The sequence below is a fragment of the Megascapheus bottae genome, chromosome 28, assembly GCF_031878675.1.
Source record: "Megascapheus bottae isolate mThoBot1 chromosome 28, mThoBot2.hap1, whole genome shotgun sequence".
NCBI classification, from domain to species: Eukaryota; Metazoa; Chordata; class Mammalia; order Rodentia; family Geomyidae; genus Megascapheus; species Megascapheus bottae.
Genome location: NC_143536.1, coordinates 10,186,786 through 10,204,893, shown reverse-complemented (window position 1 = coordinate 10,204,893; position 18,108 = coordinate 10,186,786). Strand labels below are relative to the sequence as shown.

At 55.8% G+C, this 18,108-nt stretch overlaps 1 protein-coding gene across 1 annotated transcript in view; it reads right to left on the bottom strand.

The window, feature by feature from the left end:
* Myo18b (myosin XVIIIB) overlaps positions 1-18,108 on the bottom strand; it is a 93,026-nt gene that overhangs the window by 67,901 nt on the left and 7,017 nt on the right. The window contains 14 exon segments of the mRNA XM_090320070.1: positions 1,134-1,243; positions 2,917-3,121; positions 3,772-3,955; positions 4,769-4,928; positions 7,062-7,209; positions 7,654-7,734; positions 9,032-9,224; positions 10,081-10,171; positions 12,213-12,383; positions 14,098-14,242; positions 15,858-15,921; positions 16,028-16,128; positions 16,796-16,938; positions 17,048-17,246. Coding sequence (XP_090176196.1) covers positions 1,134-1,243; positions 2,917-3,121; positions 3,772-3,955; positions 4,769-4,928; positions 7,062-7,209; positions 7,654-7,734; positions 9,032-9,224; positions 10,081-10,171; positions 12,213-12,383; positions 14,098-14,242; positions 15,858-15,921; positions 16,028-16,128; positions 16,796-16,938; positions 17,048-17,246 — 1,995 coding nt within the window.

The following is an 18,108-nucleotide window of genomic DNA, read 5'->3' as shown; positions in this document are numbered from 1 at the left end:
TCAGCTCCTTACTGAGGATTTACTGACAATGACTTACACAGGTCAGGTACATGGCTCTGCTTGTTTTGAGAGACAGAAGGTATCCGGCAGGAGCCACTGAGTTGGTGCCCATCGCTGGGGGCCAGGCACAGGCATGGTGGACAGAGATACTCTGTGCATGGCACAGGGAGGGGGTTGGGGGGAATCCTTTCTCCCACCGGGACCCCATGGGGCTCTCGGCTGCCCTCTAGCGTCCAAGGGCAGCACTGACCTTTTCCGACCGTTTGATCTTGTCTTTTATGAAAACCCCTGGTCTGAAGGCGCTTTGTGCGTGGGGGGACGGCAGGCACCCACCATATCACACGTGCTCATGGATAATTCATAGTGGGTCACGGTGCCCGACAGATGAATATGTACCAGCTTTCTCATAAGACACAGGCTGGTGTTTTCTTTTTCTTTTTATTCTCTGCTACCATAATTCTAGGCTGCTGTAAATGGGATTTGTGAGCAGAGAGAGAGAGAGAGAGAGAGAGAGAAAGGAAAATACCCACCCCAGTTCATCCATTTTTGGAGACCTTGGCAAGGACACAAATCTTCAGAGCCGTCCAGAACACAAATGAATCCATGTGTGCGGCACCCCATGTCCCACAGAGGACACCCACTGCTTCCCTGATTACACCCCACCCCCAAAAAGCCTCACAATAGCTCCAGTCCACTCCAGTCCCCTGAGCGAGGACAGCAAGTCTGGATGGACTAAGTGACCTCCACCAATACAGCTGGTGGCACTCAGTCCAGCAGACGAGCCACCACCAAGACTAGAGACAGTGCTGCATTGCAGACCACTACACCTGTGCCCCCTGCGCCTACATGGGGTCGGCTCTGGGTGACATTTTCTGGGCAGGTGGGGCTGGAGCTGAGCACTAGGCTAAATGTCACGGTGCCAGGCACAGATGTGGTGGGCAGAGATGCTCTATGCATGGCACCTGGAGCGGCGGTGGGGTGGGAGGGGGAGAGTCCTTTCTCCCACCCAGACCACACGGGCTCTCTGCTGTCCTGGGCCCTGACCCTGCCAGGCCCAGCTGCCCCCCCACCCCTGCCCCAGCCACAGTGACCCCACATGGAACAGGAGCCCCTCCTGCCTCTGCTGCTCATACCTGCCTCTCATCCACGCCCTCTGGGGCCGCCGCCAGCCTCTTCAGCAGCGCTGGGTCCAGGGCCTGGAAGCGCCTGCGGAACTGGGGAAGCCCCATGTGGTCTGCGAAGCCTGGGAAGGGGGCGAGAGAAGTCAGGGTCCAATTGAGGAGACCAGCCTAGAACTCCAGGGCCCCGAGTGGGGCTCTGAATCCCGCTCCAGGCCCAGCTGCCTGTCCTGTATTTGCCAGGTGGGCACTGTACATGCATCCCTTCTTTTCTTTTGCAGATAAGGTCTTTTGTTTGTTTTGTTTTGGGTTTTATTTTTGTCCCCTCTAAGCTTGAACTATGATTTTCTTTTCTTTTTTGCCTGTCATGGGCTTGAACTCAAGGCTTAAGCACTGCCCTTGGGCTTTCTCAAGGCTAGAGCTTTCCCACTTGAGCCACAGCACCATTTCTGGCTTTTTCTGTGTATGCGGCACCGAGGAATTGAACCCCGGTCTTTGTGCACGCTGGACGAGCACTCTACCACTCGGCCAAACTCCTGGCCCTGAACTATGATTTTCTATGTATGCCTCCTGCATCGCTGGGATTACAGGCACGGGCTACCATATCCGACTTAGACCTTTCTTATCACCCCCACCCCGTAGTAATGTAGGAATTGAGATCCAAAGGGGATAAATTTTCCCGATCACTCAAGACAGTTCTTGTTCCAGCTGGGATTCAAACACAAGAAGTGACAAATACCCCCAGAGTGGGGCGGGCAGAGAAATGAGAGGATCCCAATAAATCCCACCAGTGGCTGCACTGGAGTGGGCCATGATCACCCATCTCTGAGATCTCACCATGCTCCAAACGCAAGAGAGTGAGTGGAGTGTGAGCCAACCCGGGAGGCCTAGGGGAAGGAAGGGGAGAAGGAGGAGGGCAAACAAGCCAGGAGTGGCAGCAAAGCTCCTCCATGAGGGCTCATCCCGGCTGGGTTGGGCCCCTACAAGGATGCCACTGTGACAGGAGCCAAGGACACCTCGAAAGAACAGGCATGGGTCAGGGAGAGTGCCATAGCACCCCTGGCCAGCCAGGCAGAATCAATCGATCAATCAATCAATTGATTGGTAGGAAGGATGGGGAGGAGGGCTCATGAGGGAGGGGGAGAGGACTCCTCTTTGCGTCCATCTGCTCCAACCTTCTCTGTCAAATGTCCACTGGCTATCCCCAGGTTCCGTTATCCTTGTGGTGGGGGTTCAGAGACAGTAAACAAATGGCTACCTAAGACCCCCAGTGGCCCAGGCACCCGCCCTCTGCCTGAAGCCTTTATAAGTGACCAACACACAAGTCACACCCAACACATAAGTTTAAAATGTTGGCCAGGTGCTGGCGGCTCACTCCTGTCCTCCCAGCTACTCAGGAGGCTGAGGGCGGAGGAGTGATGTTCAGGAAAGTCCAGGAAAAGCTCTTTTCCCCAGTTACCCGCCAAGCAAAAGTCCAAAGGGGAGCTGTGGCTCAAGTGGCTCCCCCCCCATATCACCTCATTGTCTATAACTGCACTGGCCCCACAAACCAGACTGACCCTCCTAAAATGCCAGATTGTGGCTCCCCCACCCCCCAATATGAGACACAGCCCGGTCTCCCTGGCCCAATCCTGAGTTGGCCGTGGGAACAAGCTCCTTCCTGCTCTGAGGCACACTCGGGTTTCCCGTGTAAGCTGGCCTCCCTCACAGGGCTGCCCAGGCAGGCACACCGCAGGCCCCGGGGAGGTGGAAGCGTCCTGGGGTCAGGGGTCAGGTGCTCAGCCCCTGTCCCTCTTACCTGTCCTGTGCAGCCGCAGCGCCTCCAGGATGTGTGAGCCAGCGAGCTGGACCCTTAGAGCTGGGATGTCCAGGGCCTGGGGCCGGCCAGCATCCACCTGATTTTCACACGACCCCTGTCCAGTGCCGCTCACCACCTTCGGGACCGGCAGCAAGCAGTGGATGAAGCGCAGCTGAGAACGGCTAAGCAGGCCGACCAGGGCATCCTAGAGCCAAGCAGAGAGCCGTGAGGGCCGGCTGCCTCCCGTGGAGAGGCTCCGGGGGCCAGGGGGCTCTGGTGCCTCTGGAATAGCGTCTTCCATCCTGGGTTGTACTCATGAGATAGGAAGGCTCTTTATAATCACCCCCGGTGAGACAGACAGGGAAACTGAGGCAGGGAGGGAGCTCACGAGGGATCCCAGGCCACATGGATTGCTGAGACTCAATCACCGGCTCCAACATTTGAAGATATTTGAAACCTCAAATGCCTCTCGCCACCCGGCCCTCCCTCTACTGGATCTGGCCATCGACCAATCCAGTGTCGCCATTTGCTACTGGGTCTCAGCCACAGGGTGATGCCTGCTGTTGGGCCCTGCTTCCTGCACCCCAAAAGATGGAGCCTTCCCAGTGGGAGAGGCGGATGGAGCTCTTGGGGATCCGGGCCTCAGTGGCCCCCCAGCTCCATGCCCCCCGTGGCCGCAGCTGTGGCCTCACAGGCCTCCTGTGGCTGTGATTCCACTTCCTCTCTGCCGAGCCTGCCACGTGGCTGTGCCAGGGAGGTTCGAAGTGACACCAGGAGGTGGTTGGGCCGGAGGGACTACGGGTCAGGCAGCACTGGGGGTGGGGTGAGGTAGGGGTGAGATGGGGGGAGCCTCACCATCTGCAGCTTGATCTGGGCACACGGCGCTTTCCTCTTGACCACAGCGAGGCTGCTGGCGAATGCCCGTCTCACCACGTGGTTCCGCTGCAGGGCTTGTGGGGAGGCGGCCTCCAGCCCGGCCATCGCCTGGCACACGGGGGGCAGCTTGGCCCGGGCCTGGAACAGACTGCGCAGCTCCTCTCTAGTGGGCAGAGGGGGGAGGAGAGGGTTGGGCTTCAGGAGGAACAAGATGAGAGCACCCCATTCTTCCCTGGGTGGGGGGTCCCTCAGCTCTCCAATTGCAAAAGACCAAACGAATCAATGGAGTAAGAGAAGCTTCTGGAAGTCTCCTCAGCACTCAAGTTCCTGGGTTCACCATCATCCTCCCCACTGATGGGGTTAAGCACATGTCCCTGGGGTCCCAGGACCCCCGATGCCACCGCGGCACCACCTTGCAGCCCGCCCCATTCCCAGCTCATGGTAGAGGAGAGAGAATGGCAGCTCCCTGGTCTCTCAGGAGTCAGGGAATGGGGCTGTGACCCAGCCCAGGTCTCCTCTGAGTCCCCAAAACAAACCTCTCCCATTCGCTGTGGAGGCAAAGCAGGGGCCGCCAGCCCCATGCCACATTTCTGGGTTGAGCGGTCAGGAAACTACACAGTGAAGGGTTATTATTTTTTTTTTAATGCTACAAAATGTCTCCATTTCAGTTTTACGACCTCAGAGCTCCAGGATGTCCATAAAAACGACTCCACTCCCATCATCTCCCCAATACTTAATGAAAGGCAAAGAGCCAAAGGAAGGCATGACAGCTTATTTCCCACCCCCCCACACACACCCCAGTTTTCCAACCTGCTTTTCTCCAGCAGCTAGTTTTGCTCAGAGACTCAGGGAGCCATGGAACAAACCCCATTGGAATCACAATGGTGGGGTCCAGTGTGGCCCTCCCCCACCCCTGCTCACTGTGGCTTTCAACCCCAACACCTCAATGGCGCCTGCTGGCCCTGGCCTGGCTCACCTTTTGGACTGGTGCAGGAGCTGAGGGGCGTCAAGTGCGGAGAGGTTGGGCTTGGCTCTGTGCAGCCAGCCAGTGAGGTCATAGCGCACGGGGTCGTGGCCAAGCTGATGGAACACCTCACATTGCAGAGGCTGCTCACAGGCCCGTAGGGCCAGGGGTCCTATGAGAGCCATGGGGGTGAAGAATGAACATGAGGCCCCCTGGCGATACCCTGCAACCTGCTGGCACCCCCCAGAAACATACCAAGTACATTTTCATTACTTCTAGCCAGCTGAAAGCCACAGCTCAGGGCAGCTACCTGATTCCTGCATCTGTGAATGTATGCAACTTGATTTCCAAAGTGGATTTCTATCCTTCTCTGCTTTCCTGAGCCCTAGACACCTGCTTGTGCCAGCCTCCGCCAGCACTTACCTCCTTCATGCATACTTCTATAGGCATCCAAGACTCTTCCCCCAAGCTGTGATTTGCTCAATGCTTTTTTTTTTTACAATGGCTTTTCTGTTTTGCACAAGTACATTTTTTTAAAAGAAATATTGTATTGTGATTTGGATGTAAAAGCTTTATTTTCCTAAAATGCATGGAAACTAATATGCATGGAAATAAGTAGCTATCGAATACTTGTAAAATATTTATTCGCGTGCCATCTAAAATTGTCTTGATGATCAGCAAGAAAATTTAAATGCTCAGAACCCTCTTGAGAGCCCTGTGTGTGTGTGTGTGTGTGTGTGTGTGTGTGTGTGTGTACACAGGCGTGTGCAGCAAGGCTAACGGGAGGCTCGGTTGAGCTGGGCCTGAAGCTTCCTGACATTCACTGCTGTGTAACAGGAGGCTGAGACTTGGACTCCCTGAGCCTCTGGTTCCTCCCCAGTAAGACAGGAATGGAAGCACGTGCAACTCGATGCATGGCACAAGCCTAGAGGCATAAACTGCACAAACATTTTCACCTAGGCTGGGCACCTGTGGTTCACACAGCTCCTTGGGTGGCTGAGAGCTGAGGATTATGGTTCCAAGCCAGTCTGGCTAGGAAAGTCTGTGAGACTCTTACCTCCAATTACTAGTCACCAAAAAGCTAAAAGTGGAGCTGTGGCTAGAGTGGTAGAACACTGGTCTTGAGCAAAGCTCAGGGACAGTACCCGGGCCCTGAGTTCAAGACCCAAGACTCCTCCTTGAAAAAAAAAATTGCAACAGGAGTGACCATCAGAAGCCACCAGGCCTGTGCCTGACCCCGCGCCTCACTGCAGGTGGGGGAGAGTGAGATCCATGAGGTTTGGCCAACTGAAAGTTCCAGAAACCCAGTTTCCTCACCCTTCATCATCCTTTACCAGCAGGCAAAGGCTGATTCAGAGCCCAGAGCCGGTGGATGGGGTTGGGGGCGGGGGATGGGAGAAAGGGTCTATCAGTGCTGGGTCTGGGCCCAATGCCAGGCACCCTCCTGAGTGGAGGCAGTCCAGGGACACAGGGGGACTTTCCAGAGCAAAGGCACTGCTGCCTCTAAAGGTTGTGTGTGTGCATGTAATACTATACTATTGTATGGTGGTGGTAGAGTCTGGACGACACATTCATATATTTAAAAGAGATGTATCTATACACGTATATACATTTATCTATCATCTATTCATCTATCTGTCTATCCACTAATCTATCATCCATCTACCCATCCATCAATCAATCTACCAATCTATCCATCCATCCATCAATCTATCCATCTACCTACCTATCTATCCATCTATCCAGTATCTATCCACCCATCCATCAATCTATCCATCTATCCGTCCATCTGTGTATCCATCTATATATCATCCATCTATCACTCTGCCTATCTATCCATTCATCTATCTACCCATCTATAAATTCATCCATCGTTATCCTCTATTTATCTATCCATCAATCCATCCATCGAGCATCCACCTATTATCTATCCATCCATCTATTCATCTGTATGTTCATCTATCTACCCACCCATCTATCTGAACAGTGATCTATCCATCCACCTATATATCAATCGATCCTCTGTCTTCGTATCCATCCGTCCGTCTGTCTGGTATTTGACCTCAAGTGTTTGTTCTGCCTTTAACAACAGTCCACCCGCAGTCATAGCACCTCTCATTCGCCTGCCTGCCTCCCACCTGGCAGAGCCTCCAGCCCTGGCCTGTGACGGGCAGTGGGCCCTCCGAGCTCGCCATGCACTCCCTTAGAGTGGCTTTCTGCACCCACAGCCTGGGTGCCAGCCTGGCAGAAGCAGCACCCAGAGTGCAGGCTGGACTGGGCCCCCATCCCGCCCCTCGTCCCTCACCTTCCTCCCCTGCTCCCTTCTTCTCAAAGGCCGCACGCAGACGCTCGAGCACCACGCTGTCGCTGGAACCTTCCACCCGCACCTCCTCATCCAGAAGCCAGAAGAGGCCCCTGGCATCCTCGCTGCCTCTGCCCCCGCGCACGTGAGCCTGTGGAGACCCAGGACACAGAGAGGACCTCAGGCCAGGCCAGGGCTCCTGCAACCACCGCCTCAGTGGCCCCTGTGACCTTAAGGGTCACGCCCCCTCTCTGGGCTGCAGTTTTCTCTTCTCTGAACACCAGACCCACCCGGGCACAAGTGGCTGGCAGGTGCCCTCGCCTCGAACCGAGGCTCTGCCTCTGAGTTCTTCACGCCACATCACTCACACAGAGCCCCAGAGGTGGTTCCGAACCCCAGGACATTGTCACCTCCAGCTGCCTGGGCTACATCCCAGAGGAATCTGTGCAGAGACAGGGATGAGCCCCAGGCACTTTGGTGGGGGCTCTGAAGTCCCCAGGGACTACTGCTTGGAGAGCAGGGGCATACTCCCCACATGTAGGGTTCCGCTAGAAAGTGAAGTCTAAGAGCCACGCCTCTCTGGGTTCCTTGATACCTGGGAGGGATTCTGATCCATGAGAGCCACTGTAGTCTCTGGGGAAGACTCTGGAAGGTCAAAGTGCACAGGAATGCCTTCCTAAAAACCACAGCACAGGGGCTAAGTTAGCTCCAAAGTGAGCTTTGGAAGGGAACTCCCAGAGGAGAGAGGAAACCAAGACATCCCTCCCCCACCCCTCTTTAGCCAGGCAAGTTAGTGTCTGGCCCTGTCTGTCTTATTTGTTTGAGATGTATCCGTGTGGCTATTTTCATGTTTGCTGTTGTTTGGGGCTTCTGCCAAAGGAACAGCCTGCATTTCCATCTCTCTGGTCATATGGATGAGAAATATGGCTGTTTCCAATAGTTCACTTCTCCCTACTGGAATCAACATGGTCACAGGAAGAGGAGAGAGGGGAGGACTTCCTGTGGCCTTGGAGGTCCTGGTGACGTTCGCAGTGTCACTGCAGACACGGGCGTGCGCCTGTGCCTGCCTGCATGAATCCGCTGGGCCATTAACTTACGATCTTGAGGATGTTATCACCCCCCTACTTTCCAGTACACAAGGGCCCGGATGTAATGGGCAACGTGGTACTTTGAAGAAGCACTGTCTTAAGCCAGGCTCGGTGGCTCATGTTTGTCAGCCTGAGCTACTGCTTGGAAGGCTGAGAACCCGAGGATTTGTGGTTCAAGCTCAGCCTGGGCAGAAAAGTTCACCTGCACCCACTCCTTCACCATAGCTGCGTGCAGAGATGCATCTCTGTCATCCTCAAGATATGTAGGAAGCTGAGCTGGCAAAAACCAGGCCCTAACCTAAAGATAACCAACAAAAAGCCAGACTAGAGGCATGGTTTAAGTGGTGGAACACCCACAGAACAAGCTCAGGGACCTGAACTCAGGGCTCCCTATTTTTTTTTTAAACTGGTCCTCCTGTGGCTTGAACTCTGAACCTGGAAGCCATCCTTGAGCTACTTTTTTTGCTCAGGGCTAGTGCTCTACTACTTGAGCCACAGCACCGTTTCTAGCCTTCTCTGTGATTTAATTGGAGATAAGAGTCTCAAAGGCTTTCCTGCCCAGGCTGGCTTCAATCTGTGATCATCAGACCTCAGCCTTCTGAGCAGCTAGGATGACAGATGAGAGCCACCAGTGCCTGGTTCAGAGCTCCTTTTATCAACAATCCAAGTCCTCTCTAAAAGGATTTCCCACAGATCCAGCCATCGGCCTATCCAGGAGGCCTCTGCACGGGCAGCAAGACAGTGTCCTGGGAGCAGAGATCAGAGACAGAGCCCCAGAAAGCCAGAGAGAAGGCCACGGTGGGGCAGAGTCCTGTCCTTTCCTCCCCACCTCCCTATGAGACCTCCCCTCCCTCCCCTCTCAGCACCAACCCAGCTCAGTCTGACCTCTCGGTACCGCTCCAGCGTGGACACAAAGGTTCTCTGGTAGAAAAGCAGCTGCAGGCGCTCCTGAGCATAATTATGACACAGCTCCTCAAAGGTGGCCGCCCGGCCTCTGCCCTGGTGCCGGGGATTCTGGAAACCTGGGGCGTCGACCACCATGATGGAGGCCATGGACAGGTGTTGGGAGCAGAAGGATCTAGAAAGTGAAGAGAGAAGGAACTCAAAAAGCCCCGAGGTCTGAGTACCCCTGGTCCAAGCTACCATCTTTCCAATGCAAAGATGGAAGAACTGAAACAGTGGACTTCAGAGGTGGGTTTGGAGATCCAGCGGCTGTGGGCTGTTGGGTGAGTTACTGACCCTCTCTGAGAATGGGCTTTGCCAGTTGTTTAATACTTGTGACAGATCCCCAGGGATGCAGGAGCCCCACTCCTAAGCCGTGTGGGCTTAGCCACTCTCCCTTCTGTGGAGCCATGCCTTGCAGCAGCTGAGCCACAAGCCTATGGCGAAGCCACAGGCTTGCCATGTCCCTTGTGAAGAGTGGCTGTTGGTCTCTGCATAGGAGCCACGCCTCCACCAAGTGGCACCTTGATGGCCACGCCCCCTCCTGCAGAGCCACGCCCCCCACCTGCCTCTCAGGGATCCATTTCCTGTTGGTCTCACTTCCCTCCCTGACCCAGGCTGAGCTGTGACCGGGCAACCACACGGTCCAGCTTCTCTCCATGGGGATGGAGTCTCATGGACTTTTCCACCCTGGATGGCCTGGCACTGATTAGCCCCTCCTGCTGCTGAGATGACAGGTGTGGGCCGCCAGGGCCTGGACTTGTCTCTCTGTGAATCCTCATGGGGAAGTCTGGGATTAGGTCCTGCTCCCCACATACAGCCTGGGCAGTCAGAGTGGTGGACAGCTGTGCAGAGCACAGAGGGCGGACAGATGGCGCAGGTGGGACTTCAGTCCAGCATGCTCACGTCTCCATTACATGGCGCCCTTATTGGTATCCCACTTGTGCCCCTGCAAAGGGTCCACTCGGTGCCTGACTGAAGGCTCCAATTACCGGTTGATGAGCGAGATCATGGCGGAGAAGAGCTCCTGGTAGAGGCCAGCGGCCATGCCCTCCACGCACTCCACGCCTGTCATCTTGAGCCCTGGGGTTAGCAAGGAGGGAGGGGTCAGCAGCCTGCCGTCTCCCCCTTGTCCAGTGCCAAGGACATGGCCACAGAGCAGCAGAGGGCTCTGCACTGGGACAGGCCCCTGCCCACCCTGGCTCCTTTTCTCCACCATTGAAAGCCCAGTGTCTGCGGGGGACCTGGAGGGGGAACCGAGGCAGCCTGGCACTGTGCCTCCCATGGTCTCCATGGAGCTCACTTCAGGTGTCACTGCTGTGTAATGTCCCCAGAGGCATGGTGCCCAGTTTGGTGCTGTGGGAGGCAGTGGGCCTTTAAGAGGTGGAGCTTAGTGAGAGCTCTGATGTCATTGGGGGTGTGGCCTTATTTGTCAGGGGCGTGGCCTTAGCCCTGAAGGAGCCCTGGATCTCTTGCTTCTCAATTCCTAGAACGCCAGCAGCTTCCCTCCATCAAGATACTGTGCTCATGGGCTGGGAGTTTGGCCTAGTGGTTAAAGTGCTTGCCTAGCATGCATGAAGACCCGGGTTCGATTCCTTGGTACCACATACATAGAAAAAAGCTGGAAGTGGTGCTGAGGCTCAAGTGGTAGAGCTCTAGCCTTGAGAAAGTCCAAGGACAGTGCTCAGGCCCTGAGCTCAAGCCCAGGACTGGCAAAAAAAAAAAAAAAAAAAAAGATACTGTGCTCCTGCTCAGGCTCCTGCTCAGGCTCCTAGACTGGCTCCCAGACTCAAGCCAAGCAAACCTTTCCTCTTTTCCAGTTGGTCCCCACCACTAAGGAGATCTCCAGCTCTCCCCTGCTGTGATGCAGGTCTGCTTCCAAGGTGATTTATTCACTAGTGCACCCCAGAGGCTGAATCAGTGTTACTCCTGACACCCCAGTGCCCTGAATAGGGACACATGTGGCCAGTATTTGTTGCCCACTCCAAAGCTGTTTATCTAATGAAAAAGGCAAGACAGGAGGTCTACAGTCCTTCCCGATGTCCACGAAATTGGGAAGAAGAAAAAGAAGATGAGGAGGAGGAGGAGGAGGAGGAGGAGGAGGAGGAGGAGGAGGAGGAGAAGAGGAAGAAGAAGAGGAAGAAGAAGAAGAAGAAGAAGAAGAAGAAGAAGAAGAAGAAGAAGAAGAAGAGGAGGAGGAGGAGGAGGAGGAGGAGGAGGAGGAGGAGGAGGAAGAGGAGGAGGAGGAGGAGGAGGAGAAGGAGAAGGAGAAGAAGAAGAAGGAGGAGGAGGAGAAGGAGAAGGAGAAGAAGAAAAAGAAGAAGGAGGAGGAGGAGAAGCCGCCGCTTCCACCACTGCTGCAAGAACCACATTGCACAGTGGGTTGGACTCTTTGCCGTCCATCTGTGCAAAGGGTGCTAGGGCAGAGGCCTGGCCAGGCTACTGTCCCCAAAGTCCCCCAGAATGGAAGACTTTGCAACACACACACACACACACACACACACACACACACACACACACACACCTGTGTGCCTTCCATTCACAAAGCCAGCCTTCATTGGTAGAGTTGGGTTGGGGATCCTTCGCTTGGACAAAGCCTCCCCTGCTTCCTTCAGCTCCACCAGCTGCCCTGGGCTGTTGCTAAGCAACCACAGCCACCTCTTTCCCTAGCCTGCTGGTCCCCTGCCCACATGAGGCCCACCCAAGGGGACCTGGGCCTGAGCTCGTGACACTTAACAGATGAAGTGTGTGTGTGTGTGTGTGTGTGTGTGTGTGTGTGTGTGCGTGTGTGTGTGTATGTGCAAAAGTGAGTAGGCACGCTCTATGTGCATGTCTATGCATGCATGTGGCCGGGTGGCACACATATGGATGAATGTGTGCGTGCACACGTGTGTACGTGTGTTCACTTTGCTGAACATGAATGTGCCTCTGCGCGTGTACCATTTGTGTGTACCACATGTGGACTGTGCATAGGTCACACGCCATCTGAGCCCCGCTTGGCCCACACCCACACCACGGCTTCACCCTCCTTCTTCTCAGGACTGGGGACTTCTGTGGGACTCCTTGCAAGACCCCAGCCCAGTAAGCAGAGGCCACATTCCCCGCCATCCCCCCCCCACCGTACCTGTGCTGGCCTCGCCCTCCTCCGCCCGGTGCCCTGGCCCCGCTGTCGCCTGCTGGATGATCTGGCGCAGGTGGTGCTTGAAGGTGGCTGTGTTCAGATCCTCGAACTCACAGCCCAGGGCCTCGGCTGAGTGGTTGGCCCACTCGAAGCGCATGAACTGCTTCCTGCCCACTGCAGAGGAGGAGGGGGTGTGGTCCCAGGCCCTGAGCACCTCAGGGAGCCTCACCAGAACCCCCCCAACCACTGCTCATTTCTTCAGAGCAATGGAAGTGTCCCGGAGAAGTGCTGGCCGCGGGGGGGCTGGGAATGGGACGTGAAGGTGTGAGCATCTGCAGCCTTCATGCTGTCACACCCACCGCCCTCCACGCCAGCCACCACCCACCCCTGCGTCCAGGCCCTGGCTCATCCTTGGGGAAACCAATGCAAGTAGGAGGTGGGACTGGCCCCCCTCATGGAGCAAGGGGGTTCACAGAGAAAGAAGATAACTGACAGGCTCACGCCTGTCATCCTAGCTGCTCAGGAGGTCTGAGAGCTGAGGATTATGATTTGAAGCCAGCCTGGGCAGGAAAGTCTATGAGACTCAGATCTCCAATGAACTGGCAAAAAGCTGGAAGTGGAGGTGTGGCTCAAGTGGTAGAGCACTAGTCTTGAACACAAATACTCAAGAACAGTGCTCAGACCCAGAGTTTAAGCCCAGGATCTAAACAAAAAGATAGACAGACAGACAACCAGACAATGATAACAATAGGGAGGGGGAGCAGGAGGAGGAGGAGGAGGAGGAGGATAGACAGACAGACAGATGGATGGTCAGATGGACAGATGGATGGTAGAATCTGAGTTCTGAAAGCCAGCTAAGAAAGCCAGGCACAGGGTTTCATCTTAATGAAAGAAGGAAGAGGTGGGAGAAGAAAAAGAACCTTGATTAATGAAAATGATTCTTAATATATTTCAAAATGATATGTTGTGACACCAAGCCCAGACATTTATCTATGACTGTGAAATCCTTCCGAGATGATTTCGGAACAACCTATTATGAACTCTTGCAAAGTGGAATTACAAGGGGAGTAAATCAGCAGGCTGAGCCTCCAGGCAGACCCACAGCAGAGCTTCTTAAAATACTCCAGGAGGTGGGCGTGGAGGGGGAGGGGGCAGGAGTTATTGCCATAATCATGTGTGCATTCAATATTTAGAAATGTGACTTGCTCTGCCACCATTCTTGGCCTCTGCGTGGATGGGGGCCAACCGTGCTGGGTCCTGAACCCTCCCCCCCTCCTCTGCCCCTGGAAGGAGGGAGGCCTGGAGGCCTCTCTGGTGACAGATGGAGGGATGGGGGCGGAGGGGGGGACACAGATGGGAGGTCCAGACTCCACAGGGCTGCAGAGTGAGCCAGCCCATCCTGGAGACAACCCTGCCACCTGGTGGTCATGAGCCATAGCTACAAGCGATGCATGAACTGGGCCCTAGCTACTCTGGCTATCTGTCTCAAGGCCCCCCAAAGGGCATGTCCCTCTCCCCATCCCCAGTGTTTGAGCACAAGACCTAGACAAGGGTCTGTCCAATGTGGTTTAGTTAACAGCTGAAGATGGCAGCATGGAAAGGGAAAGCAAAGGGAGACCGGGTATGGGGACACACCCCTGCAATCCCAGCTACTCAGAGGGCAGAGGGAGGAGGACCTGTCCAGGGTCGGGTCCCTAGCTGAAAAATCAGTAAATAAAGAGAAAAAGGACTGGGGGTGGGCTCAAGTGGTGGAGCACTTCCTAGCCCCGAGTTCGAATCCACAGGAGAAGATATAATAACGACATAGACCAGGAGGTGAGAGGAGAGAGGAGAAGGCCCTCTCAGGATTGCTGGGCTTCCCGCGTCTTCCCAGCTGGTAAGGTCCTACCTTTGCAGGCCCCGGCGGCACCCAGGTGGTAGATGGCAGCCAGCAAGCACCACGCAGCCCGCTGCTCGCCCTGGGAGATGCCCAGCACATCCATGGCAGCCCGCAGCTGGGCGAAGGCGGCCGCTGCCTCCAGCTTCTCTTCAGGCTGAGAGCAAAGCAGAGAGGGCATCATCTGGGGGAAGGGACCCGCCAGGGGGAGTGAGCTGGCCCAGGGACACTGCAGTTAATCACCGGGGCTGAGCCAAGACCCGGTGCAGGGCAGCTTCCTGGCTTGCACTCGGGATGATGTGTGGAGCCTCTGCCCAGTGCCAGCTCTGGTCTGGCCTTGGATTCAAGAGGGCAGCCTGGGCCCTGGGTCTGGGTGGGCAGCGACCGGCTCGTCCTCTCCAAGCGAGCCAGACAGAATGTCCTAGAAGAAGACCTAGAAGTTGGCACCAAGCAGAGGCTGAGGTGGCCTGGTGGAGCTCTGTCACACAGAGGGAGCCCAGAGGCCAAGATTCCAAGAGGTGGCCAGGGAGTCCATTGAACGTGACTCAGAGGTGGTCAGATATGGAGGGGGGCAAGTCTGAGAGGCCCCTGGAAGCCGTCTTCAAGGCTTCAGAGGCCTCGCTACAGAGACTGGACTTTCAACCCACCAGTGCACAGAGGGCCCACTGTCATGGCTGGGCCTGTAGTAGACATCACTAATCTATCCAGAGCCTAGGGTTGGGGGATCAGCCCAGATTCACCCCAGGACACAGGCCCCAGACCCACAGCCATCAGCAGTGGGACAGTTTACTCGAGTACAGCAAGAGGCACTGTCAGTGAGCTTTAAGCAGGAAGAAAAGAAAAGGCGCCATGGTTATAGGCTGACAAGTCTGTTTCTTATGGTTTACAGCCCCCATTTTTGAATTTCGTATGGCGTGATGCTTACCCAGGGCCACACAGAAAAGCAATATCAGACACATGACTAAGAGCCAGAGATCTGCAATGTCCAGAGCCACCCAAGCCAAACAGCTGGGCTGACTGGCAGAAGCCACCACACCCAGACCCAATTCTATGTTTCACTTCACCTTTAAAAGTCAGCGAAAGGAAAAGTAACAACAACAAAAACAGCAGAATCGCAAGATGCTGTGAGGTTTGTCCAATGCAATCAGAGGCTCAAGGTCAGCCGAGGATTGCAAGTCATTTAGTGGGGAAAAAATAAAATCCATAATGTTCACCCAGTGCACAATGGGCCCTGGTTTAGCGCACCCACAGGGCGCTGTGATGATGCTGGAGGCAGACAGAGGCTCTCGGCCTCTCCTCTCTGCACCCAAGGGGGTGGCTGCAGGAGATGGGGACGAACCTGAGATGCGGAGGGCAGGAAAATAGGACAACCTTGGGGCAGAGCCGACCAGACCTCTACCTGGGCCTTTTGCAACTTAGAGCTGTGCACCCTGGGGTGAACCCTCTCACCTCTCTGCACTCCCAGGCAGAGAAGCCCAGTTTCGACCCTACCCCCAGACACAGGTCTTCCTTCCCAGGTGACAATTGTGCAGAAAAGTAATGTGTAGCCAGGTGCCAGTGCCTCAGGCCTGTAATCCCAGCCACTCAGGCTGAGATCTGAGGATCAGGGTTCAAAGCCAGTCTGTGCGGGAAAGTTGGCGAGATTCTCATCTCCAGTGAACCACCAAAAAACTTGAAGTAGAACTATGTCTCAAGTGGTAGACGCTTGACACTGACATCTCACCCCCCCACCAGGCCACCCCGCATCCCAGTCCCCCAGAAGCCCCACTGACCTTGGACCAATCACCCATGCCAAAGGCATGGCAGTCTGCCATCTGGTGCAGGTTCAGCTCCGTCCTGGAGGAGATGGAGCAGGAGGGGAGGTGAAGGGGAGCCCAGTGGTCCTGAAGGCAGGGGCTCCCTGGGGTGGGTGGCAGGCTCCTGTAGGGAGAGCGGCGCCTACCTGAGCTCCAGGTCCAGCCCCGCGAGCATCTGTGAGAACACTTGGAAGTTTCCTTCCCCTTCTGGGCGCCGGCCCACCCGGCTCGTCTCCAGAAGCATGGTCTGTGGGGAGAAGTTGACACCTGTGGCCACCTACTGGCCACCCAGAGACCCTCCACAGCCCACCTGACCCCTCACCCCTCACCACCTCACCACAGCCTCCATCTCAGATGCCACGCCGTGACACAGACCCACTAATGCAGCAGAGGTGGTGGCTGGAGTGTAAATAGGAGAGGCGAAGTCCAGCCTGACTCCAATCAGAAAGTGAGACTCTTTTAAAAAGGGATTAAGGGGCTGGGAGTGTGGCCTAGTGCTCCAGTGCTTGCCTAGCATGTATGAAGACCTGGGTTCGATTCCTCAGTACCATATATAGAAAAAAAAACCTGGAAGTGGTGCTGTGGCTCAAGTGGTAGAGCTCCAGCCTTGAGAAAGCCCAAGGACAGTGCTCAGGCCCTGAGTTCAAGCCCCAGGATTGGCAATAAATAAATAAATAATAAAATAAAAAGGGATTAAGGCACAAAGGAGCTGGGTCGAGACTCAAATGGTAGAGCACCTGTTGAGCAAAGGCCCTGAGTTCAAACCTCAGCACTACGAGAAAGTGAGTCACAGAAGGAAGAAAAGGCAAGGACAGGTGGCAGGGCTGGTGTCCCACGCCTGGCCGAGTGGGGCCAAGGCAGAGCTCAGAGCTGGAGCAGCACCCCGGGGGCCCCTGGCTCCCCCAGAGTCTCACCTGCAGCTGGGCGGCCGTAATGCGGCCAGTGGCGCTGAAGTCCAGCGACATGGCCAGGACAAACTTGGTGGCCGCACGGCTGTGGGCAGTGGACACAGAGCCGAAGGCCCGGAGGACGGTGAAGGCAGCCTGGATCTTGTCCACTGTAAGGCAGCAAGCAGAGCTGAGCTGGGAGGGCGGGGGCCTGGGGCAGGGGCTGCCCTCCAGTCCAGGGCCGGGGACGGGGATAACCCCCAGAGGGCGACCGCGTACCTGACACCCTGCCGTCCACGCTGCCCGCCATTCCCACCAGGTGTTCCAGGACCTGCTGGCAGCACAGGGTCTTCCCAGCCCCACTCCGGCCCAGGGCCACAACGCTCTGGTCTCTCCGTTGGCTCAGCAGCGCCCAGTATGCCCGCCGAGCCAGGGAGCCAACGTGGGCCCGGAGCCCATCCCAGCGGGCCCGGGGCACCTGAAGGAAGGCAGGTGGGTACGGGGTACTGGGGGAGCTCAGCACAGCACCCACAGCTGCCCAGACCTGTGTGGGCTCCCAGACCTTGGGGGGGGGGGCCAGACCTGTTGAGACCCAGCCACCGCCTCCTGTCAGCCTCTGCTGCCCCCTGGTGGCCACTGTGGGACCCAGACACTGACTTGGCCTAAGGGTACAAGGCTGAGCTGCAGAGAATGGAGATGCCTGGGGAGGGCAGAACCCCAAGCAGGGCGAGGATGCACTCAATGGACACCTCGCTGGGCTGTGTCACAGTGCCTGGACTTTCTAGGACCTTTTTCCTCCCGTTCTGATGTCCAGTCCTGGACACCCCTGAAGACCTGCTTGCTGTCAGCTCTGGTGAGGTAACCCCCCCCCCAAAAAAAACCAACTCTTCACTCAGGCCACTATGACCTTTGCCGTGATCTGCCCTCCATCCCTGCTGCTTCCTCACAACCTGACCTCCACAGACTCTCGGCCAACAAAGGGCTCAGCGTGGGTCTCCATGAATGAATGAAGGAACCAAGAAGCAAGGAAGCAAGGAAGGGAGGGAGGGAGGTAGGGGGGCAGGCTACAGTTTCAGATCTTCCCACCAGGGGGTGCAGAGAGCTCGTCTTGGCAGCCATTCCCATCTCCACCCCAAATTCTACACTTCCAGAAGAAATAAATCCATAAAAGCAAACCCGAGACTCCTGGGGTCTGTATTTGGGGAGAGTTATTTCCTCTGGGACTCTGGGGAGTCCTAAAATGGTACCTCAAGTGTTGATGAGCCTGGGTTTCTATCTCAGCTCTCCTCCTAGTCAAACCTGAGCCATCAGCATCCAGCTGCCTCTGACCCAGGCCGCAT